Source organism: Mesoplodon mirus (assembly GCF_964341445.2).
Source record: "Mesoplodon mirus genome assembly, chromosome: 12".
NCBI classification, from domain to species: Eukaryota; Metazoa; Chordata; class Mammalia; order Artiodactyla; family Ziphiidae; genus Mesoplodon; species Mesoplodon mirus.
The window spans coordinates 74,226,592-74,252,086 of NC_138988.1; the positions used below are offsets into that span (position 1 = coordinate 74,226,592).

Here is a 25,495-nt window from a genome sequence, read left to right on the forward strand (position 1 = left end):
GGGACCCTATGAAACTCTAATCCCAACCCCTTTGAGATCTTATCATGGCCTCTACATGCCTCAGCTACAAGAACGGAAGCAGGAAGTGCTCAGAGTTGGAAATGCCCTGATAATAATAAATCATGCAGGAGTTGACAGATTTGTTCTGTAAAGGGCCAGCTAGTAAATATTTTTGGCTTTGTGAGCCATACTGTCTCTGCTGCTGTGACTCACCTCTGCCCTTAGTAGCATGAAAGCAACCACAGATGATATGCAAATGATGGGCATGGCTGGCTGTGTTCTAATAAAACTTTATTTACAAAAACAGGCCATGGGCCATAATTTGCCAGTCCTTGTTTTAGTGTTTTTCCTTTTAATGCTCTTCAAAGCACTGCCATATACCAACCTCAAGCAGTCATTCTGTAAGCAGTCTGGACACCAGCCCCATTTAACAGAAGAAAAAAACTGGCCCAGGGAGTGGCTAGGCCCCCACTTATTGACAGGGGTGGACTCCAAAACAGGTCTGGGATCTTCATCACAACCCAGAATCCCCAACACTGGTCCTTCCCCTCCCCAACTCCGAGCACATGTCCTGTTCAGCAGGAAGACCTCTGCTACACCCACTGGCACCCTGAGGAACACCCCAGAAACACTGGGGAGCCATCCTGCTGGGTGCACATTGCTTCCCACCCCTCCATGTGGTGCAACCAGGCTGAGTCAGATGGAGACTCAGCCCTGCCCTGGGGAACGGGAGGAGGTGCCTCCCCGGGCTCCAGCCCTGCTGGTGGAGGCAAAAGTTGGCTAGAGGTGACAGGGCACCATGCCTGCATTTCTCTACTGGAGGGACTGAACCCCACCTGCAGTCTGTTCAGTGCAGGCAAAAATGTAGAGAAGTATGTAAAGCAAAAATGTACAGAAGTGTGTAAGGCATTCCCCTTGGGGAAGGAGTGGGGGGGGGAGGTGTTCTCAAGCAGATGCCCCTCCAGTCAAATTCACCCTTGATTACCTTCCACAAAGTCCACTCTGCAAGCCGGCTAAGAGTGTGGTCTCTGGAGCCCCACTGCCCGGGTTCAAATATTGGCTGTGCCTCATGAGGGAAACTGGGGGGTAATGGAAATGTCCCAAACTGAATTGCACTGACGGTTATACAACTTGATAAGTCTACTAAAAAAATCAGTGGGGCTTCCCTGGTGGCGCAGTGGTTGAGAGTCTGCCTGCCGATGCAGGGGACACGGGTTCGTGCCCCAGTCTGGGAAGATCCCACATGCCGCGGAGCGGCTGGGCCCGTGAGCCATGGCCGCTGAGCCTGCGCGTCCGGAGCCTGTGCTCCGCAGCGGGAGAGGCCACAACAGTGAGAGGCCCGCGTACCAAAAAAAAAAAAAAAAAAAAAAAATCAATGAACTGTACACTTGAGAAAACCCTGGCTCCATCATTTAAAGCTGTATGATCTTGGGCATGTTACTTAACCTCGCTGTGCCTTGGTTGCCTCATCTGTCAAACAGGATCATAGGCTAGGATTCAACAAGTCAACAACACAAGGACTTTAGAACGGTACCTTGCACCTAAGAAGGGGTCAATAAATGTTTGGGACCCAGGCGAGGAGAGGCGTTTAGGCCTCACACAGTTGTACTTGGCAGGACATGTGTGTTTGTTAAGTTCCTAAACCCTGCCTCCAAGCCACCGTGGCCCTCGTAGGCTTTGCTCCTGCTGTTTGCTCTCGAAATGCTGGGTGCCCTTCCCTCTCAGCTCACATGCTAGTTCCAATCAGAGGTCATGTCTCTCTGTTCCTTTTGCACTTACTCTTTTATAGCAAAGACTCAGAAAGGGCTAAACAGCATTCGGTCAGCTCTGTTCACCAGCTGGTCTGAGATCCTTGGGACAGAGAGAGGCAAGGTCTTGTTTGCCCTGCTCCTGTCAGGGTGCCTTGTGTCCCAACTGTGACAACTTGGGTGCCGAAGTGAATCCAATAGCAGGGGTTGAGGCTGTAACATCCTCTGTGGGTCCCCACACAGTGGCCATAAAGGTCAGTGAAGGTAATGGGGTGACAATGAAGGCAGGTGAGGTAAAGCAGTGATGGGTGACCCTCCTTGGGCCCAGAAGCTCAGATCATACACAAGAAGTGAATTCCTGTCCCCACCCGCTGGATTCCCCCTCAGTTATATAGGGTACAAACTTCAGAAAGATGCAGTGATAAGGTGACCCACAGGAAGAACCCAAAGGCAGGGTGGGCATGGTGTTTTCAGATGCCTGCAGACACACCACCCTGACTCAGGGGCCAGGGGCGGCTGGCAGTCAGGAGGGGCTTCCTCAGCCTCCCCTGTCGGGTCTGGGGCTTCTCCCTCTGAGCTCATAGGCAACTGGGCCCCAGGTTGACCTGGCAAGAGCCTGTGACCCCGGTAAGTGACTTGGTGTCTGGCACAGGCTGGTATCCCGCTAGCAGTGGCTCCTGTGGATTTTTCCTGGGTCCCCCCAGGGCAGAGCCAAGTGTGTGGGCATGCAGATCGCAGCTCCCTCTCTGCCTGTGACCCCGGGCCAGGAGAAGCGGGGCTGGGAACTAGGGGTGGGGGGACGGAGGAAGCGGAAAGAGTGGGGGGTTGAAAGGACCACCCCCAAGTCCTCAGATCCAGGGGAACACTTTGTACTCAACAGTACTGCTGGGGGAAGGGTGAGGGAGGGCACTGCAAACCGCGGGAAGCCTTTCTGGCAACAATAACGCAAATAAAACTTCCACAGAGGAGGGAAAATAAACACCTCGAAAGAGGGACTAAGATCAGATGCGGGGACCTCCGCAAAGGTCTCCGACCTCGCTGTGGAGTGGGGCCCCTCCTTCCCTTTCCCAGAGACACCTCTCTCGCCGGAGGCTCCAGCCGGCCAGCACACAGGTTCAAACGCGTTCCTTCCCCTCTGCGCTGCCGCGTCTCCCGCCCTGGAGGCCGCGGATCGCTCGGAGTCCCGGGAGGGAGGTCGCCCCCGGGGTGGGGGGGCCGCCCGGCAGCCCTGCTCCCTCCGGCTCCCGGGCACACTCACCGAAGTCCCGGGTCCCCTCCTCCGGGGCCTCCTGGGTGAAAATCCAGGGCGGGTTGGTGGCATAGAGGGAGGTGGCGGGAGGGTTGGCGTGCTTCTTGCCGAAGAGTTTGCTGAAGGTGCCCTGCACCGTCGAGTTCTTTTTCATGCTGCCGCCGGCCAAGCAGGCGCCGGGGAGGACCGTCCCTCCGCCTCCTGCCCTGCTCCGGACTGGACTCCTCACCGTCTCCCCAGGGGCCTCTACCAGGCCATGCCCCGCGCCGTCCTCCCCGCCCGCGCAACGGGAGACAGGTGCTGCGGGCGCCGCCGCTCGCCGGGAAATGCGAGCTACCTGAACAGGTAAGAGGCTGAGGCTGCGACCCGGCCCCGCCCCGCCGGCCCGCCGCCCGACTCCCCCGGCCGCATTCCTGCCGCCTCCTTCCACAACTGGCCATTGTTGGCGGGGCCCGGTGGGCCCGAGACCTCGCCCAACCCACGCCCAGCCGCGGAGACGACCCGCCCCCTCCCCCGGGTAGCCTCCCGGCCCCCCTCCTCCACCCCTCGTCCCCCGGGGAAGGGAGGGGGGCAGGCCCGTTCCCAGCTTCTCAGGAGGTGCGTGACCACATCGATCCGGAACTTCGGAAACGACTCTTGCGCCCAGCACTGGGGAAGTGGCTGGCCACAGCGCGCGCGCTGAAGGGTTCTAGGGGCCCTCAGAAATGTGGGCCAGGAATCTTCCATGCCTGTAAGGAAATGCCCATAAGAAAAACATGTAAAAGCAATAAATTAAAAAAACTAAAAAAGCAAAAAACTAGTGTCCCGATCTGATGACTAGGGTGGAAAATATCCTCATTGACAGAGCTCCAAAGAGCATGTAGGATGACTAAATCTTGGCATTTTTTTTAAACACCAAATTACTTTTCTTTTTCTTTTTTCTATGAAGCTAAGTGAATATATATTTTTAAATTGAAATATAGTTGAATTACAACATTATATTAGTTTCAGGTGTACAACATAGTGATTTAATATTTTTATAGATTATATACCATTTAAAGTTATCATAAAATATTGGCTATATTCCCTGTGCTGCACAATACGTCCTTGTAGCTTATTTATTTTATACATAGTAGTTTGTGCCTCTTAATTCTCTACCCCTATTTTGTCTTTCTTTCCTTCCTTCTCTCCACCTCCACTAGTTTGTTCTCTATATCTGTGAGTCTGTTTCTGTTGTGTTATATTCATTCGGTTTATTTTTTAGATTCCACAAATAAGCGTTAGCATTCAGTATTTGCTTTCTCTGTCTGACTTATTTTAATAAGAATAATACCCTCTAGGTCCATCCATGTTGTTGCAGACGGTAGGATTTCATTCTTTTTATGGCTGAGTAGTATTCCATTGTGTGGTGTGTGTGTGTGTGTGTGTGTGTGTATACATTTATATGTATATATATAAATGAAATATCTTCTGTATCCATTCATCTGTTGATAGACACTTAGCTTGCCTCCATATCTTGGCTATTGTAAATAATGCTGCTGTGAACATTGGGGTGCATGTATCTTTTGAATTAGTTTCTTCATTTTCTTCAGATATATACCCAGGAGTGGAATTGCTGGATCATATAGTAGTTCTATTTTTATTTTTTTGAGGACACTCCGTACTGTTTTCCATAGTGGCTGCACCAGTTTACATTCCCACCAACAGTGTACAAGGGGTCCCTTTCATCCTCTAAGTGGACGTAATTTCTAAAAACTCCAGGTGGGTCAAGTCCACAGAGGTTCAGTTCATTCTTCAGGGAGACGAGCTGTGAACCTTTAAGTTGCTTCAAGTTCTATACTAGCTAGGCTGGGGGTGGCTGTCCACCAGGGGAGGTCCCATCAGATGAGGACCTGGGAGACTGTGTGAAAGATGCAGAGAGTAGGGGAGAGTCAGTCCAAGGGGTTAGATTTGGATGCATTCTGGGCAGCAGGGGTGGAAGGCTGGGTGGGGGGCGATCAAGTCACAGATAGTGTTTCGCCTGAGCTACCCAATCAGAATCCCCACTGCATTTCTCCTCCTCTTCCTCCCAGACAGTTGGGGTGGCACTGCTCTTTGTACCAGATATTTTCCCTTCAACTTTTCATCCTGAAAAATCTGAAAGTCTACTAAAATGACCACCTGTACTCACACACACACACACACACACACACACACACACACCACACACACTTTTCATTTTCTTTTTACTGACAGTTGAAAGGTGTGGATATCATGGCACATCTCCCCACACCCACCACTACTTCAGTATCCATTGCCTAAGAATAAGGACATTCTCCTAAATGACCTCAATACAGTTATCACACTCAGAAATTTAACATCGATACACTATTAACATCTGAAATATACTCCACATTAAAAATTTCCCAATTATCCCCCCAAGATGTCATTTTAGTTTTTGATTTTTTTCCAGTCCACAGTCCAATCAAGGTTCACAAATTGCATTTGCTCGTCATGTTCCTTTAATTTCTTAATTTAGGGCAGTCCCCTGCTTTTGTTCGTTTTTCATGACAGTAACATTTTGAAAAGTCCCCCCAGTGTCAAGGGACAGGATGAGAAGGGCCCTCAAGTCCTGTGGCTGTGAGGTCATTGTTTTCCCAATCTGAGGAACAGACTGGGGGACAGAGCATCTTTAAAAACACTCGTGTTTCCCAAATGTTCTTGGTTGGTGACACGCCTGTGGTCAACCTTGTCCTACCCCACCCACTCCTGTGGCACTCCTGTTCATTCAAGGAGTATTTGTGGAGGCTGTCCCAGTTGCCTGGTGCCGTGCTCAGGGTTTGTGATAACTGGGGATAGAAGAGAATTATAGAAGTCTTATTTCTACCATGGAGGATCTCGGGGTCTCATCAGGAAGCTGGGTTTACATGAGTCAAGGTGGCAGACCATGATGACCAAGTACAGGACAGTGGCTGCTGTCACTAGTACATACACAACAGGAATTCAGAGGAGGGGAGGCCAGCGTGGGCTGGAGAAGTCCAGGAAGGCTTCTTGGAAGAATTGAGACGTGAGCTGGCCTCTGAAGGATGACAAAGATATTAATAGAGACCAGAAGGATGCCCATTCTAGGGCATCCACACATACCCATATGATCTGTCCCTCCACCCCCCATCTCCACATCATGGCTCCTCCCACTGTCCACACAGGAAGGGCACAAGGGGACCCCAGATGCCCCATCACACCCTGGACATCATCACAACCCACCGAAGTGCTCTAGACACTCAGGCATGAGATAGGGGCTTCCTTCTAGGAGACCTCTGAGGTACGAGGCCCCTCCCACCTTGCATTGCTCCTGGGCTCTTACACCCTGAACCATCCCCAGCAGAGCTGCCATCCAGTGGTTCCATTCATGTACAACTTCCACCATATAACTAATATTCTTGAGAACCGCTGTGTGCCCAGCTCTGGGCTGTGAAGGATCCAGAGAAATCAAAGACATGGTTCCTGAGTTCAAGTTGCTTTAGTCTATTTGGGGAGACAGGGAGAGACACATGGAGAGATGAAGGGTGGGGGGGTAAATGATGAGGGTGAGACTAACAATGGAATTAACAGAGATTCAGAGGAGGGGCAATCAGGGTGGGCTGGAGGATCAGGGCGGGGGGGGGGCATGTAGGAGGAGCAAAGACCTTTGCAGGGACTTAGGATGGTGGAGCTGGGAATTGGGGGATGGAAGGGAGGTCACAGCAAGGTTGGCCAGGGTATGATGGGCTTAAAAAGGCCAGCTGGTAAAATTGGAAACAACCCAGATTGTCCAGCTAACAATGACTGGTTAAATGAATTATGGCATATTCACACAATGGGATAATAATGCAACTCTAAAAATGAATGAGTCAGCTGACTGTGTCCAGTTATCTACAAGATAAACTGATAAACTGTTGACAAAACCGTGTGTGTATGTGTGTGTGTGTGTGTGTGTGTGTTACCATTTGGGGCAGGATAAGTATGATCATATTTGCTTGTATTGGCACAGAGAAACTATGGAAAGATACATAAGAAACTAGTAAAAGTAGTTACTGTGGGGAAGTGGGGGGAACTGGGCAAATGGAGTGGGAGGGAGAATTTTCACTGAACACCTTTTTACAGTTTCTAATTTTCAAACGATGGTAAATATATTTGCTGTTTAAAAATTAAAGAAGGGGCTTCCCTGGTGGCGCAGTGGTTGAGAATCTGCCTGCCAATGCAGGGCACACGGGTTCGAGCCCTGGTCTGGGAAGATCCCACATGCCGTGGAGCAACTGGGCCTGTGAGCCACAACTACTGAGCATGCGCGTCTGAAGCCTGTGCTCTGCAACAAGAGAGGCCGCGATAGTGAGAGGCCCGCGCACTGCAATGAAGAGTGGCCCCCGCTTGCCACAACTAGAGAAAGCCCTCGCACAGAAACAAAGACCCAACACAGCCATAAATAAATTAATTAATTTAAAAAAATTTTTAAGAAAAAAATAACTCAGCAGGAGAGCTTAGTCTAGAAGTGTGGACCACCACGAACCAGCAGCCTCTGCATCATCTGGGATCTTACTAGAAATGTAGGATCTCTGGCTCCATTCCAGATGTTGGGCAAGCTCTCTGGGTCTCCGCCTGTTCTTCTGTGAAACAGGCTATTAATTTAAGGCCATTATGAGATTCAGTGAGCTGTTGCATTAAGGTACCCAGCAGAGGATCTGTATTTTAACAAGACCCCCAAGTGATTCAAGAGCATGTTAAGGTTTGAGAAGCTCAGGCCTAGAGTCAGTGGTTACCAGGCAACGGAGCAGGCAAGGGTGACTGGTGGTAACAGCTGTGTATAAGGATCATCTAGCAGCTGGATGAAGGGCCGGGAGAAGGAGAAAGTGTAGGCTGAGGGGCTAAGAGAGGCTGCGTAATTGATCGGTTAATTGGTTAATCAGTTGGTATTGATTCAAGCAGGAGGGGATGTGGACACGCGAGCCGGTGGTAGAAACAGAAAGTAAAGTTGTTAGTTTGTGGGACATTTCTTAGGAATAAAGGAAGGGCTTGGTAAACAGCTTGCATATAGAGAAGTAGAAAAAATGACAACAACAAGAACTCTGTGCCCGTTTCCTCATCTGTAACATGGGAGTAATAACAGTACCCCCATCTGAGGGTTGTTAAGAAGATTAAATGAGATAAAGGATGTGAAGTGCCAGTACAGGGCCTGGCACCCAGGGGCCACTCCTCAAGTGTTTGTTCATTTCTCCTCCTTCTGGTCCCCTTGCTTTTGGGGTTAGTTTTGGTTGGGGATGGAGGAAAGGGGGGAACGAGAGTGACCCATGAACACCAGAAGGGTTTGAGGCTGCTGAGTCTGGACAGCAGGGCTCTCCCTGCCCTTACACCACCCATTTCACCCAGATTCCACTCCCATGTTGGTGCGTGAGGGGTGGGCAGTTTCTGGCAGCTTTGGAGGCTGAGTTCTCTGGAGCAGGCTTGGGGCCTGATTCTCTGTCCAGGTCAGCCCCCCAGACCATTGTAGCCCCGCTCCGTCTAATGACAGCACCTCACACCTGCTCCCCCAGGAAAAGAGACAGCCAAATAACAGGCTCCCCTCGAAAAAGCCAAAAGCCCAATCCTGTAATTAAATCTCGGCTCAGCAATGACTTAAGTCACCTCCAAGAGCCAACTTTACTGGCCGGTTCTGGAATGTGGGGTGAGATGAGGGCCTGGCAGGTGCAGTCTCCCCAGAGACCCAGCCAGGCCTTTATCAGAGCTGTGGTCTCTCCTCCAACAAAGCCAAACACGCCTGGCTTGGGGGAAGGCAGGCTGAGAGACCCTGAAAATCACCTCATTCCCAGACCCAGGTCTCTGCGGTTAGCTCTGCAGGGGCAAAAGTCAAAACTCCCGTCATGCCAACTCCCACATGCCACTGAGCTGCAGCTCACCTCGTCCAGCCCCGTGTTCCAGGCTGGAGACACCTTCTACCAGACCAGCTCCTGAAACGGTCCCCTTCAGCCTGCAGGGCAGGATGGGCTTCAATCCCCCCAACCTCGGCCTTCCTCTGGGCTGGGCAGGTGCCAGGAGATGTGATCAGGCTGAGAGAAAGTCTTGCTGGTGTGGAATCCTACATCCTTAGAAGTGGGTCAGGGTCATTACCTGGTGCCTAAGAGTGTGAGGATCCAAGGTCCAGCCCTGGGTAGGGAGTGGTGTGTTAGGGGGTGCTGGGGAGAGACTCATTTCCCTTTGTAACCGTGGGCTCTGTGGATGGGACCATGGCATAGTGGGAAAGACCCTTGCTGGGGAATAGGTTTGAATCCTGACTGTGCTGTTTAGCAAGGGTGTGACCTTGGCTGAGTTACCACCTCCCTCTCTGAGCTTCAGTTTGTTCATCTGTAAAACAGGGGCTATTAATGTAGTTTTTATGAGATTCAACGAGATAAAGGGTTAAGATGCCCAGCAGAGAGTCTTGACTCATGGTGATTACTTAGTACCTACGTGCTCCTGCCCCGGTTCCCTACCCTGACTTTGGGCATGGAGACGCTAAACAGAGAATAGCAAAGACAGAACAGAGGCCTCGAGAGTCTGCACAAGAGCAGCACCAATTCTACAAAGAACCTCAAGAAGGAAAATTACACCGGGGCCCATGAGACAGGGTGGGGCAGGTGTCTACAAGGTTACCTCGAAGGCCAGACAAAAACATCCCATTGTAAAACATATCCCACCATCTGAAATCATGTGTCTATGTTAAAAAAAAAGATTGTTAAGTACAAAAGCAAAATACAAAATTTCATGTAGATTGTGACTACACATAGATAAAGTGTATTTGTGAATGGTCAGGGGTTAGCAGGAAACAAGACTGTGGAGATGGCTCAGGGGGAATGCCAGGATTACATGTGGGATTTTTACTTTTCAGTAATGTGCTCTGTTTTAATCATTTGTTTTAACTTAAAATTCTACAAATAATAAAGAACATAATTTAGCATGGAATACATTTTCTTTTTTAAAAGAACACTGGATGGGGGTGGGGGTGGTGTGTGGAGATGTGGAGTCTGGTGGCTCTTCTGCCCCTAACCTCCCGTGAGACCATGGAGCCTTCCTGAGCCTCAGTCTCTCCATCTGTAAAATGGGATGGCAGGCTCCACTACTCAGGTGTAGTTTCTCATCTCGTTAAAGTGCTCATTGGCTTGCAGAGCAGAGGCAGAACAGCATATGAGGCTGTCTGGCCCTCCTGTACAGGGGGTCTCTGAGGAAAGTGAGGTGAGCACTGGGATACAGGAAGCATTTCCTGGGCATGGCTGTCTCTTCTGCACCAGTCCTGTGCTCTGGTGTGGGAGGTCTAGCCTTCAAGATCAGTCCCTACCCTCTAGGAATCAGCACAGCCCCACAACACTTCTCACTTGTTCTGGAGACCAACACTTGAATGGGGACTTTGAGCCCTGGGTGCGTTTCCATGCAACCTCTCCTGGGTCCAGCTTGTCTCTGTGTGTGTGTGTGTGTGTGTGTCTCTCTCTCTCTATCTCTCCCTGAGACCTGGAAGGATCAGCAGCTGCAACTGCCATTCACTGAGCATCTTTTCTGTGTCAGACACGGGGGCCGAGTGGATTATGTGCACTAAGCCACTACCATCAAGTCAGCCCTGCAAGGAAGGGGCAATACACCCATTTTATGGATGGAGAAAAGAAGATTTCAAACGACATCTACTCATTCTCTATGACCAGTCAATTCTGTCTTAGGAGTAGGCCCCAAAGAAACCTTCACCCTGGTCCATAAGGGGACATGGATGTGATGTCATTGCAGTGCTGTTTGTGGGGATGGGGAATTGGAGACACCTGGGTGGAGAAGGGACACAGCATTTGGAAGCAAGTAACTAGATGCTTGTATAGCAACGCAGATGGATCTTAAAAAACAGAATACAGCGATCAAAGTAAACACCAGAATGAGATCTAAAATACACAAAACCACTTACATAAATGAACAGTACTTGCGCACAAAACAATATATATTTTGCAGACACATGAACAAGAAGATACTCATTAAGCACTTTTGAAGGGTTGCCTCTGGTGCGGGTGGATGGAGAGCATGGCTGGAGACTGGAGATAAAGAGGGAAAATTAATACAACAAGAGAGGAGGACTTCATGGACCAGTGGTGATAATGCACCATGAAGTGAGCTGTAGGAATAATTCAGCCACCTGTACTTGAAGTCCAACAAGGCAAACGCAAGTAAGGATCAGAGAGGTTAAGTAATTTGACCAAATCACACAGCAGGTAAGGAGGAGTGGAGAGGATGTTTAAATAAGCAGGCTGCCTCTAAGTAGCCTGCAAGGCAGTAGCAGGACCCTGAAAGCCACATGCCTGCACCTCAACAGCAGAGGGGTGTGTGTGGCAAGGGGTGGGGGTGGTCTCTGGATCTTCCTGGGCTCCACAAGTCAGCCCTGAGTCTCACTAGCTCTCCCCATCCTTCCCAAACACCCGCTGAGCGCTGTGGGGTACAGAACACAGTCCTCACCTTCCAGGAATTTTGATGAGGAATAAAATGAGCTCACACTGGGAGTGTGGCAGAGAAGTCAGAAAGGGTGGGCTTCCGGGAGACAGGACGCATTCAGTGTTGTCTGGGGCTTAGAAATGATAATAACAATATAACTCAGCACCTACCATGCAGCAGGCCCTGCTCCAAGCTCCCGTTCCCTCTTCCCCACCCTTTCCCAAGCAAGATATCATCTGCCCAGAACCTTGGAGATCCCTGAACAGAGGCTCCGGCAGGACTGCTCCTCCTCCCCTTCCTCCCTGCCTGCCTCCCCTCTTGGCCTCTCCCAGCCTCCTCAGAAATTAGGGGTCATTACCATCAGGGTTCACACCTGATGGTCATTACCTCAGATTATCTCACAATCTGAGCAGAGCGCACGTCATCCACACCTCAACCCCCAATCTGCCTGTGGGCCCCAAAGTCTACCCCGTGCCCGACAGTCGGTGCTGACACAGTTCCAGGAAGGAAACAAGTCCTGGGCCCAGCCCAAGCCAGTGGGCTGAGGGCAGGAAGTCACCACCTTGCTTTGCCTCTGCCACCCTGGGCCTCCGCCTTTCCTCCCCCACTGACCCAGGGAGAAGCCCAGGGCACTCCTGCATTTCTGACACATTCCTGGAAGGTGCCCACCAAGTCTGGTGTTGGGGAGGCGGGACCCTAAGGAGGTGTGTGTGGGGAGGGGTCAGGTTTTGAAGATGGGGAGAGGACAGCCCATTCAGCCACCTAACCCTCAAAGCAATTACCCACCCAAACATAATAAAAGCTAATAGTTATTGAGTGCTCACTCTGTGCCAGGTACTGTCCTAAGTGTTTTGCCCAACTCTATTAGTTAGGGACCTTTAGCCCAACCATTTTACAGATGAGCAAACAGAAGTACAGAGAGGTCAATTACTTGCCCAATGTCACAAAATTGGTAAAATGGTAGAGCCAGGATTCAAGCTCAGCAAGTCTGGCTCCTGGGCCTGCAAGCCCATCCTCTATACCACAGCAGCCCACCATCGATCTGCACATTGACCGTCTGCCCATCCACTCAGCCATGGCCACCCCACCCAGCCACCTGTCTACTCACCTATCCATCCATCCCTTCATCTCCTAACCCCCTGTTTGAAGTGGTCCAGGAAAGGGAACAGCAAATATTGAATACAAAGGCTTAGAGGGGAGAGGGCAGGGCATTTAAAAAAATATTTATATATATGTTTATTTAGGCTGCACCAGGTCTTAGTTGTGGCACGTGGAATCTTCGTTGCGGCATGCGGGATCTTCAGTTGCCATGCAGGATCTTCTGGTTGCGGCATGTGCACCCTTAGTTGCGGCATGCATGCGGGATCTAGTTCCCCCACTAGGGATTGAACCTGGGCCCCCTGCATTGGGAGCACAGACTCTTACCCACTGGACCACCAGGGAAGTCCCAGAGCATGTTTAAGAAAGTAGTTACTGCATAGAGTGAGGGAAAAGATAGCAAGAGATGAGACTAAGAAGGTGACCAGGGCTCAAATCAGGAGGGTCTGCCCATCCACCATCTATCCACCTGCCCACATCCATCCACCTGCCCATCCACTCTCCCACTCCTTTGTCCATCCATGGGTTCATGTGTCCATCCATCATCCATCCATCCACCCATCCATCCATCCATTCATCCACCCATCCTTCATCTCTGTACTTTATTATTATTTTTTTTTAATTTTTGCGGTACGCGGGCCTCTCACTGTTGTGGCCTCTCCCGTTGCGGAGCACAGGCTCCGGATGCACAGGCTCAGCGGCCATGGCTCACGGGCCCAGCCGCTCCGCGGCATGTGGGATCTTCCCGGACCGGGGCACGAACCCATGTCCCCTGCATCGGCAGGCGGACTCCCAACCACTGCGCCACCAGGGAAGCCCCATCTCTGTACTTTAGAAGGCAGATAGAAAGAGGAAGAAAGGGAATGGAGAGTTGGCTGGGTACATTTATTCCCCGCCAGTGATTTCTTGTGAAATCACGAGAAACATGAGGGTGCCTGGAGGAATATTAGGACTGCTGGAGGCACCTGAATAACTAGAGTGCTTTCCTCCTCTCTCCACTCACCCCACTACCCACAGCTCAAAGGTCCTGGGAACTGTGGGAAGAAGGAAGTGCAGAGTGAGTCAGTATCAAGGTTGTAAGACCCATCCAGACCTTGAAACTTCAGCCCTCAGCCCTGCCCCTGTATCTCCTTAGCAAGATAGAAGGAATTGTGTTGTCAGAGAGGGGTCACAATGCCCCCAGCCCCATATAATTCTCCCTAACTTGGCATCCCAGTACCCTCTCAAGAGTCCCTGAAAACCTCTGGAGCCCCTGGCCACCAGAAGTTCCATCTCATCACCAAGGAAGGCCCTGGTCAAGGATGTCCCAGGTAGGATGACATCACAGTGTTGGATCAGGGCAGCCCAAGGTCACAAGAAGTTTGATTGGCAGAAAGGAGCATGAAGGCCCCAGCCAGGCCCACCTGTGCGGCTGGGAGCTGAAGGCCTCTTACAAAAGGCTTAGGTGCCAGTGACACTGCCTGACTCTTGTTCCCCAACTGTGGAGCTGTCATTGTCTCCCGGGAGGAGGGGGAGGCAGGCAGGAGTGGGCCACCATCAATTCCTCTGGTTCCTGCCCCTTCACTTCCCCGAGAGGCTTCCTGGACTGTTAGTTTGCACGGCCCCACCACCTAGGCAAACTTGTGACAAGTAATAATGCTGGCAAATGTTTACTGAGTGCTGAAGAGGTCTATTATGTACCTTGCCGAGAATATCTCATTAACTCATGGTAACCCTATGAGATAGATTCTCTTGTGATTCCCACTTCACAGATGGGAAAACAGGCACAGCGTATTATAAACTACTGGGGGAATTCCCTGGTGGTCCAGTGGTTAAGACTCCATGCTTCCACTGCAGTGGGCACAGGTTCGATCCCTGGTTGGGGAACTAAGATCCTGCACTCTGTGCGGTGTGGCAAAAAAAATAAAAAATAAAAATAAATAAATCGTGGAAGAGCAGGTACCTAGTGGGTGGTGGAGCTGGAATTTAAATTCCAGGCCATCCTGCTACACAGCCTCCTGAGGGAGCTGAGGCCCCCTCTAGGCCTTCCCATTGACTCCCTTCAAAGTCCCCCTTGTCCCCACCGCAGTCAAGTATGTGCTCATAAAGATTCAGGGGAGTGTGTCGACACCTCGGTGTAGGAGCTGGACGAGGCTGATGATAATTACCATTTGCTTTTACAGCTCCCTCGACTCATCACTCCCCCCACCACAAGCTGGTGCAGTAGATAGCCTTATTAGCCCCATTTTGCAGATGAGGCAAGTAAAACTCAAAGAGGTTCAGCGACTTGCCCAAGGATGCCTGACCTGTAAGGGCAGAGTCCGGTCCTGAGCTCAGCCTTCAAACTTCAAAGGCCAGGCACATTTCCAGTACCAGGTGCCCTGGGAGCCTTCACCAGCTGCCTCACCCAATGCTGTTTGCACTTTCACAGGGCACAGGCCTTCTGTGAAAAAGCGAGGTGCTAGTGGTGGAGTGTCAGGCATGGGCTAGGCCAGCAGATGGGGGCCTGAAGTATTTGGGAGGACAGACATAGCACAATGGGGTCTTCTTGCCTTACTCAGAAAGTGGCACCCTTGAGTCTCTCTCTTCCCCATTCTACATCCTGGTATAAGGGGAAAATGTATACACTGTATATCTAAAAGGCCTTGGTGGAAGTCATAGAGGGAGGGGGTCAGATTCCTTCTTTTGGCTCTAACTCAAAACCCAATTGAAACAGGGTAGTGAGATTCAGAAGGGAGGGAAGGGGCTGGTGGGACCCTCTCCTTGCCCTTTAAGCTTCATTGCCCCACCCCCATCCCCCATAGAACAGGAGGAATGGGAGGCTTAAGGCTGCAGGAAGCAGATAGGGGAGATGGGGATCTTCCTTCAACCGCTAAACCAGTTTTCTCAACCTTGGTACTCACTATGGACCTTGTGAGCCGATCATTCTTTGCGGGGCCGGCGGGGTGGGGATGTGTGGCTGTGTGCTGACCTGTGCAGTGTGGGATGTTTAGCAGCGTCCTGGCCTCTGGACACCAGTAGCACCCCCAGGAGTGATCACCAAAAATGCCTCCCGGCATTGCCAACTGTCCCCTGGGAGCGGGGAATACACCCAGTTGTGAACCACTTCTCTAGTCTCACACACACACACACACACACACACACACACACACACACACACACACACACACACACACACGCTGTGCATTTGACAGGGAGGATCTCTTGAGAGGAGAGGAGATGGTTAAATGAAACCAGATGTTAACCTGGAAAATATGCAGTCGGGCCCCACCCTCCCTCCAGAGCTGGCCGGATAGGGTGTTCTCAGCCCTCTGAGCTTAGTCGCCTGGAGCCTGGCTGGGCCCCGGGAAGGGGCAGGGCAAGGCTGGGACTGCCTGGGCCTCCTCCTCCCCCTCCCCTCCCCCTCCCCTCCCCTCCCCCTCCTTCTCCCCCTCCCCCATCCACCTCCTCTTCCACTCCCCCCCCTCCTCCTTTCTCTCTTCCTCCTCCCTCTCCCCTTCCCCGGGGCTGTCCTTCTGCCCCGGTTTCTGTGTGGGTCTCGTCCCTGGATGTCCTGGGGGTCCTGGGTCCCCCTAACCAGGGCCCCAAGTGTAGGGGCAGCAGCAGCAGCTGGGGCATAACTGACGGGAGACTCAGGGCCTGGGCTGGGGTGGAGAGGGAGGGGAAGATTCAAATCCTGGTTCCTGCACTAACTGGTCACTAGTCCTGCGACTTCTTCAAGATTCTTACACGCCACTCACTAACCGTGTGAACTTAGGCAAAGTTTAGGTTCCTCTGAGCCTCAGTTTCTGCATTTGAAAGATGGGGGTAACATCTCAAAATGGCTCTTCGGGGTTTTTGCAGAGCTGAGTGGTTAGCACTTGGTAGATCCTCAATCCTGTTAGCAAAGAGCGTTGCCCTTCCCCCTGTAGGAAGATCCCCACCCACCAACACTTCTGAAAGCACATGCCTCTGTCACCCCTCACACCAGCTCCCGAGCCTCAGGTGCAGGGTCCAGGTGGCCAAGACTGCTGGGGAGCAGGGGCTGGTAGGGGGAGGGGCCTCTGCAGTTCCTTCACCTCTATGGCCACAGGATGAGCCTTCCCGTGGTGTCAGGAGGACCAGAACCTCAGAATCATGCTTTTTTTTTAGGGGGGGGCGGCTGTGTTGGGTCCTTGTTGCTGCGTGCAGGCTTTCTCTGGTTGTGGCGAGCGGGAGCTACTCTTCGTTCCAGTGCACGGTGTTCTCATTGTGGTGGCTTCTCTTGTTTCAGAGCATGGGCTCTAGGCACGCGGGCTTCAGTAGTTGAAGCATGCAGGCTCAGTAGTTGTGGCACAGGGGCTTAGTTGCTCCGCGGCATGTGGGATCTTCCTGGATCAGGGCTCGAACCCATGTCCCCTGAGTTGGCAGGCAGATTCTTAACCACTGCGCCACCAGGGAAGTCCCCAGAATCATGCTTAACATGGGAAAAACCCAAGCCACTTCTGTGGCCCAGGTAAGGAAAATTCTGCAGGGCCAGGCCGTCAGCCTCAACACTGAGGATATAGAACTTGTCATGGACTCTACATCAGTGATTCTCACCGCCCTCAGGAGGCACTGGCAATGCGAGAGACATTCTTGGCTGTCACAATTGGGAGCGGGGGCTACTGGCATCTAGTGGGCAGAGGCCAGAGCTGATGCTAAACATCCTTCATTGAAGGACAGCCCCACCGCAAAGATTTATCCAGCCCAAAGTGTCAATGGTGCCGAGACCTAGGAACCCTGCTCCCCAGGGCTTCATATTTGTGTTCATATGTGTAGTGTCTTTGTTACTTCCACACCCAGAGCCTGGTTTACAAGAGGAGCTCAGGAATAGTTTTGCATGAAAGGATGGAGCAACTGATGTCACGTCCTCAGCGGCACTAAGAGATAATTCATAGAATAAACCTCACACTCGTGGTGTGTCATCCTGTCTGTGCAGGGTCCACAGACCCAGAACCAAAATCCAGCATTCAAAACCCCAGAGTGTCCCTGCCAAACTGAGGCACTGGGCTGCCCTCTCTCACCAGTGAGCCTGAGGGCTAGGGAGGGGCCGCCTTGACTGCTTGCCTGCCGCCCAGCACCCCTGGCAAGGGCTCAGCAAGGTGACAGAATGAGGACAGAAATGATCGGCAGGCCCTGCCCCACAGTGCTGTGGATATGGCAGTACACGCTGGGGAGTACAGGGTGTGGTCCCTGGGGTCAGCCAGGCCTGGGTTCCCATTGCAGCCTGGCTCCTTACCAGCCACGTAACCCTAAACATGGGAATAACCTCCTTATTTCAGTTTTCTCAATTACAAATGGGGCTAATAATATACCTTCCTTAAAGGGTTAATGTGAGGATTCACAGAGAAAATCCACTTAAAGAGTTTGGCGCAGGGCTCCTAAATGGTGGTGAAAAACGATCGTGGATTATCACTGTCATACCTCATTTCCGGTGCTTGCCCCTCTGCTTGTAATCCTGCGTCCCAAGGCTGAGCCTGGACGAGTCTGGGAAGGCTGCTGATGGCTCGTGCACCCATCCCTCTCTCCAGCTTGTCTCTGTGCCAGCACTGGGTTAAGCCCCAGGGACACAGGTGAATAGGATGTGGTCCTGACTGCTGGGAGCAGTTTACGGGCTGTTGGGACATTAGCAAGAGCCCGGAAGGACCACAATTTGGGATTAAGATGAGGCAAGCACAGCAAAATAGGGCGCAAAATATTGTAAGGAAGCCACTCACCATGCCCTTGCACGAGTCTGAGTGTGAGTGCCTCCTTAAAATGTACACCCTTGCCTCACCCTAGTCCCAGCCCAGCAAAGGACCACATCCCAAGAGGAGGGCCTGAAGGCCCAGAGGAGGGTGAGATGGGGGCAGAGACTGCAGCATCTGAGGCTTCCTGGAGGAGGTGTCATGAGGGCTGCTGGCTTGGAAGGATAGGGAGAATTTTGGAGTGCAAAGCTGAGGGCATATATAGTGCTGGGTAGGAAACTATGGGAGCAGAGACCGCCTTGGAGAAAAGCCCTGGGCAAGTCTGAGTTGGGCCAATAGTTTGTAAATTAAATGCAAAAGAATGTACATTACGACTTGGGTATAGGGGGTTTCTTTTGTAAGAAGGCAGGGGTTCAGCTTCTAGTAGCTCTGCAGCTAGGGATTCCCTCCCAGTTCCCTGGGGCCTCAGCAGAGAGAAGATGGGTTCCCCTGAGATTTGTAGCCTGGGGGAGTGCGACAGAGCCGCCTGACACTCAGGCGTCTCATCCTTTGGGTTGGACCGTCACGGCTATGAAGATCCCTAGTGAAGGGCATCCAGTAGCTGGGAGATCGTGTGGGGAGTTCAAAGGTAAGTACGACGATTCGGTCACAGGATGGCCAAGGCGTGTGGTGGACAGAGGAGCCGATAAATGTCAGTACCATGTGCTAGAGGTGGCCACGGGGCCCTCCTAGGAGGGTGGACCTCCATACCCAATCAACCAAGAGTGGTTAAGTAGAGCAGGCATTGTTGGTTAGAAGACACACTCTGTAACAATGAGAGGTTACTTAGAATGGGCTGGCTGGCTGGAAGGCCAGCAACCCCTTACTGGAATCCAATTCTGTTGAACCAATAGTTATTGAGTGCTCACTCAATGCCTTGGTCTGGAGTAAGAGAAGGAATAGGATTTTAGAGGCTGCTATGTCAAGGGTAAGGGTAAGAGAGCACTGCTTTTTAAGGGGCTCAGGGCTGAACAGGAAAGAGTTTCCCTGATGGGTGGGAGTGAGGACACACTAGTCTGGGGGGACAGCCTGAGCTAAGACGTGACGCCTGGAAGGACCAGGTGTGACCAGGAAGTCACAGGCAGACCGTGTGGCTAGAATACAGGATTGGGGAAGCCCTGTCCTTACAGGTCTTGCCTTCCGGGCTGGGGGCCTTGGCTTTTATTTCCTGGGCAGCATAGAGCAAAAGTTGCTTTAAGGACAAGCCATACGTTCTCGCCATTAATATAGAAAGATTAATTCGGTGTGTGTGTGAAGCGCAGGCTGAAAAGGCAAGAGATGAGGAAGCAGAAGCCTTGGTAGAAAGCTGGAGTAACCCTGTGGGAGAGGGGATGGATGCCTGATGGAGCGCTGGCAGAGGACAGGGAGAGGAGGATGTGGGGGACATTGATGGACAGACTGGATGCATGGGAAAGGAGTTCCCTGGTGGCCTAGTGTTTGGTTCAATTCCTGGTTGGGGACCTAAGATCATGCAAGCCGGCGGTGTAGCCAAAAAAAAAAAAAAGACTGGATGCAGGGGGAAGGGGCAGGGGCTGGGGGTGGTTTGAGGAATAACTCCCAGGTGCCAAGCCTCTGAGCTGGCCTATGTCTTTAAGAAGCAAACTGAGGTCTGTAGAAGCAGGGTCAGGTCAGTGAACCTTGAAGGCCTTTCCCTGCCTGGTGGTGTCTGGCTCCAGGGCCAGCAGAGCTCCAGGGCGGCTCTGTGGGCTTCTGACCAGTGGCCCTGTCCCCACCCTCCTGCCTCTGGCCCTCGCGGTCAAAGTCCTGGTGTCCGATGCGCCAGCTCTCCCCTTCTTTCCTTCCTCCCAGGACTCACAGAAACCCTCAGTACTCAGCCATGGGCCGAAGACGCCATCAGGCAAAAAGGTGAAGGCTCCACACTGTCCCCTGTCCCGGTCGTGGAAGCAGGACCATGAACAGACTCTGGCGGCGGCCTATGTACCGGTGTTGGTGGACCCCAGGGGGCAGAACCCGGACAAGTTCAGGCTCAATTTCTACACCTCCCAGTACTCCAACACCCTGAACCCCTTCTACACCTTGCAGAAGCCTACCTGCGGCTGCCTGTACAGCCGGGACACCGACCACACCCGCAAGAACTTCGACGTGCCTCCTGCCAACCTGGTCTTGTGGCGCTCGTAGGCCTGTGCCAGTCAGAAGCCCCCTACCCTGCACCCTCACCCCCATGATCCTGGGTCCCAGAGGGGAAGCACTGCTCCCTCCTGGAGGAGCAGAAAGTGCCTGGGCTAGGACGGCTGTGCCCTGCCCACTGTCAACAATGGCAAAGGGAGGTCTCACTTCTCAGCAGCAATTAAAGTTTGTCCTTCCTTTCCCTGGCATCTGAATGGGTGGCCATGTGTGGGTAGACTGAGGCCACAGGGGTGTCATAAGCAACGTTATGTCCAGAGGTGCCTGGAGACTTGGAAAGACTTGATTCTCATCACCTCACCCCAAGAGTAACCCCAACTCCCCTCCAGAGCCTGAGTCCCAAGCAAAGTCCATACTGGCCATGCCCTCCCAGTGGCCCAGTCTTGGCAAGCCATCCAACAACAAGAAAGAGATACATCAACTGACCATGACATGGGGTTGGAGCAGCCACTGGAGAATAGGGAAGTCCTGTAGGGAGCGAACCCGGTCTCCAGGGGGCCCCTCTCCAGCCCTAGTTTTACATAAAACTGCCTCTTCTGACTTGTAGTTTGTTGGCAAGGGATGGATTTCCCATCTCAAGTCTCACCTCTGGTCCAGCAGAACTGACGCTGAGGTTAGTTAGACTCATGGGCCATGGTTCATGGGAAGGGGGATGAAGGCAGAGTGCACTTGACTCATGGCCTGACTGAGTTCTGGTCACTGCCACCCAGGCCTGGATCCAATGGCCTGCTGGCACCAGCTCAGACTGGCCTGTGACAGCTGACTGTGGACATCTCCCAACTCCTCAGCCAGTGACTTCTTGCTGGTAGCTTGAAATCAGCCGTGGTGGAAGTATTTACACTACGGAAACCAGCAAACACCTATAAACAGGGGTTTCTTTTTTTCCAGAGAGCCAGTGGTTAAATTCACCACTGGGTGAATCCAACTGGTTTCGCCTCTAATTTCTCTTGTCTCCCGTGGAAATAACAACACCCACCCCACAGGGCTGTCATGAGCCTATTTATTGAGCTTAGCATGGTGTCTTACACCTAAGAGCTCCATCCTACATTAGCTCTCTTTAATCCTTTCTTTAATCATGCATACATTCAATCATTCAGTAATGTTTTATCGAGCTCAAGCCCCTGTCAGTCAAATGTTATCTCAAAAAGGTAACTGGGGAGAGTTTAATGAGGGGACTATTCGCAGAGAAGCGGGCACAGTTAAGGGACTGGTGGTATGCCCAGAGGGTGGCAACAGAGGGAGGCCTTTCTTACCCCTAAGCCTGAGGGGTAGAGGGAGGGGGTTTTGTCACAGGAGCTTGGAGAGGGTTCTGGCAGGAGCTGTAGCTGAAGGTCAAAGAAGACAACTGGGGCCCAAACTGTGACCCAGCAGGGAGGGAGCGGAACAGATACCCAGCTTGTCTCTTTCCATCCTCCAATCTCCTTCCAGTGCTTCTCAATGGACGAATCCAGGCTGAAGCCAGAGGGCTGGGGAGCCCAGGTGATCCAGTCCACGGGGGTCAGCCTCCTGGGGCTCAGTGCAGACCCAGAAAGGTGGAGAAGGAGTGGGGAGGGGCAAACCGAATAACCAGCACACAACCATGTGGTACTAGGTGCTGGGAGGTTTTGAGAAATGAGTAAGACAGTAGTCTCTACCCAGGGAACTTGCTGGATTCCTGAGGGCAGGCTGGCAATAAACAGCTGCTTATAATTCCAGAAAGAAATGAGTGTTGTGTCTATGTTATCGTAGAAGTGTGACTGTCATAGACCCTAAGGTGACGTCCAATGATTTCCACCTCCTGTTGTTCCTGCCTTTGTACAATCCCCTCCCTCTGTGACTTGCTTCTACTCCACAGAATATGGCAAAGGTGATGGGTGTCACTCCCTTGATTAGGTTCCATCATATAAAATTCAATTTTAGCAGATTAGAGGGAGATTCCCCTCGCTGGCTTGACAAAATAAGCATATGTGTTGAGGAGCCCACGTAACAAGGAAATGTGGGCAGCTTCTAGAAACTTTAGGCAGCCTCTAGGACCCGAGAGTGCCCTCCAGACAATATCTAGCAGGAAGCCAGGGTCCTCAGTCCTAGAGCCACAGGGAATGAATTCCACCAACGACCTGAATGAGGTGGGAGTGGATTCTTCCCCAGTCAAGCCTTCAGATGAAAACATAGCCCAGACAACACCTTGATTCCAGCCTTGTGAGATCCTGGACAGAGGACCCTGTTGAACCAGGCTTGGACTCCTCGTCCTCAGAAACTATGAGGTAATAAATGTACATATTTTGAAGCTGCTGACTTTGTGGTAATTTGTTATGTGACACAGAAAACTAATATAACACGTAATCAAGATGTTAGTATGCTGAGGCAGGAAAGATGAATTCTGCAGAGATTCAGAAGGCTTCACAGAGGAGCTGGCTTTTGTGCTCACACATTAAGAATGAGGAGGATGTAAATAGGGAGAGATGGAAAGATGAGCTGCCATCTCCTCCTTGACCTCTTCGTTTCAAACCCTGGGCCTGAGAGGACTCTTCAAGGACACTGATTCCAGCCTGGGCCCCAAGCAAGTTCAGTGGAGGAGCCCTCCCGCCCCCAAGCCCCCCCCCCAAAAAAAAACATGTTCTGGAAAACTTGATCAAAGTAGGCAGATCCAAGCCCTCCTCTCCCTCCACAATGCACCAAAAATTGATCACTTTAGGTAGAAGAGAAGTAAAACAGTCCCATTTGATTCTTTTTTCAAAAATAACTATCCTCTGGTTATGTGAGCAACATATGTTCATTATGAACCACTTTTAAAAATACAGATTTTTTTTTTAAAAAGCAAAGATTAAAAAATCACTGGTGAGGGCCTCCCTGGTGGCGCAGTGGTTGGGAGTCTGCCTGCCGATGCAGGGGACACGGTTTCATGCCCTGGTCCGGGAAGATCCCACATGCTGCGGAGCGGCTGGGTTCGTGAGCCATGGCCGCTGAGCCTGCACGTCTGGAGCCTGTGCTCCGCAATGGGGGAGGCCACAACAGTGAGAGGCCCGCGTACCGCAAAAAAAAAAAAAAAAAAAAAAAAAATCACTGGTGAGACTTCCCTGGTGGTCCAGTGGGTGAGACTCCATGCTCCCAATGCAGGGGGCCCAGGTTCAATCCCTTGTCAGGGGAACTAGATCCCACATGCGTGCCGCCGCAACTAAGAGTCCACATGCCGCAATGAAGATTCCACGTGCCGCAACTAAGACCCAGAGCAGCCTAAATAAACAAATAAATAAATAAAAATAAATCTTAAAACAAATAAAAATAAAAAAATCACTGGTGATCCCATGACTCAGAGATGAGCCTGTTAACATTTTGGTGGTTTCCTTCTCATCATAGGTATCATGTACACAACAAGTGACAGGGACAACAGTATTAATGTCATTCTTGTCTCAGTCTTTCTCTCTCTGGTCTTCTAAGGAGCATTCTTAGCTCTGGGCCCTTTAGATGAACTTTCTCGGGATAATGGGCAAAAAGAGTTGTAGAACTGGAAAGGAGGCCACCTAGTGGTTTCTATGATGGAAAGGAAGAGAACTGCTCCTGGGGGAAGACCAGGTCTGAGAAGGCGGACTCTGCCCAGAGCACACAGCCCCCACCCGCACCTCCAGTTATACCTGGCAGATGCCACATAAGACAGGGCCAGAGAAGCAGCCCTCCCAGGCTCCTCTAGTTCTCAGGGAGTTTTGTCTCATTCCATCTGGAGCACCTTGGTCAAAGAGGGAGATCCCTCTCCAGGTGTCCAGGGTTCTGCTTCCAGTGGTTCCTCTGTGCCCTGAGCTGTTGGAAGGGGGTGTCCACTTGAGGAAGAGCTGCTGGGGCTGAGGAGTATCTAGGCACACTGACCCCATCACTCCGGGCTCCTCCCTCTGTCCAGCCAGTGGTCACAGCTCGCGGATACAGAGGACTGAGCCCCGACGGCTGGAAGGCTGTGACTGCCCTTCCTCTACAGAGCTGGTGAGCTGACCGTCTCCAGGCCCTGGTCTTCCTTCTGTCCAGTTCTCAGGAAATGCTCCTAAGATCAAGAGCCTGATACTCTTCTCATAAAATTGCAGAAAAACCACCATCTTCCTGGTGCCTCCATCCCCAAACTGCCTCTGAGGGTTCTAACTTGCTTTTTATTTAAATAAAGATGGGGTGGTCCACATCGCAGAGGAGGGAGGGAAACAGGGAAGGGTCAGGACAGAGCGAGTGCTGGCCCTGAGCTTTCCCAGTAGCATCCAGCTTAAGTGCACTTCAATGTTGGCTCCAGAAAAGAACAAGTTTTAAATTCTATGGCCGGAGAGCATCCCACTAGGGGTCAGAGAAAGATATTGCTGCATAGATGGGCCCCTAGGCTTGGCCTGGGAGCTTTCTAGGACCAGCAGGTAGGAGCACACCCATGCAACTGTGTGGCTGCCCTCATACGTACACATACACACACACACCCAGGCCATTAGGCACACACTCAATGTCCCCTATCCCCATGCCCCTGGGTGGTGATGGTATCAGGTTTAGGGTCAGATGGAGGGCTGAATTCAAGTGTCCCAGGATGGGAAAGATGCAACCTCCAGGAATACGAGAGTGTGGTCAGAATAGGATCTGTGTGTGTGTGTGTGTGGCTATGGATATTTGTGCAGTTTTACGTAGGAGGGGGTTCCCTTTGGCTGCTTAGGACTCATCTTGGAAGCCCACAAACTCTGCATCACCCAGACACTCTCATATGTTTGCCATCCGTGGTGTGATTTGAACCCCTCGGTTGTGACAGCCAAGTGCAGTGCACAGCCTGGATAACTACACACAGCAGCCCTATCAAGGGCCCACAGTTGGCCCAGCTCTGGAAGAAAAACCGGCTCTTTCTCACAGGTACCTCAATGCCATGTCGGAGGGCAGGAACCAGAAACATTGAGAACCCATTCAAAACAGGAGGAGAAGGCAGAGGAAGTGACAGGATCAGAACAGCTGCTGGCTGGCCACCCATTCTGTCCTGGTAAGAAGGGATAAGGAGATTGCATACTGGGTAAGAAAATCCTCTCACCTCCAGCTCAGGGCTGTAATCCTGGGCCTCTGCGCCTCTAAGCTTTGTTCTATTTTCACTCCTCTTCCCAGGGAGTAGGTCTCCATTGGCTGCCAGGATTTAGTGGGGACTT

At 51.7% G+C, this 25,495-nt stretch overlaps 2 protein-coding genes across 2 annotated transcripts in view; one reads left to right on the forward strand and one right to left on the reverse strand.

The window, feature by feature from the left end:
- The window catches only part of LOC309813221 (uncharacterized protein C6orf132), a 27,004-nt gene extending 23,761 nt beyond the window's left edge, over positions 1–3,243 (reverse strand). Inside the window, exon 1 of the mRNA XM_082637832.1 lies at positions 3,007–3,243. Coding sequence (XP_082493958.1) covers positions 3,007–3,151 — 145 coding nt within the window. The 5' untranslated portion in view covers positions 3,152–3,243. The remainder of the gene's footprint in view (positions 1–3,006) is intronic.
- On the forward strand, positions 3,158–21,040 carry CIMIP3 (ciliary microtubule inner protein 3). Its single transcript, XM_082637729.1, has 4 exons — positions 3,158–3,342; positions 3,486–3,727; positions 18,283–18,338; positions 20,037–21,040. The coding sequence occupies exons 1-4, from the start codon at positions 3,254–3,256 to the stop codon at positions 20,364–20,366; spliced, it is 717 nt and encodes a 238-aa protein (XP_082493855.1). The 5' UTR covers positions 3,158–3,253; the 3' UTR covers positions 20,367–21,040.
- Positions 21,041–25,495: the final 4,455 nt, after the last annotated feature.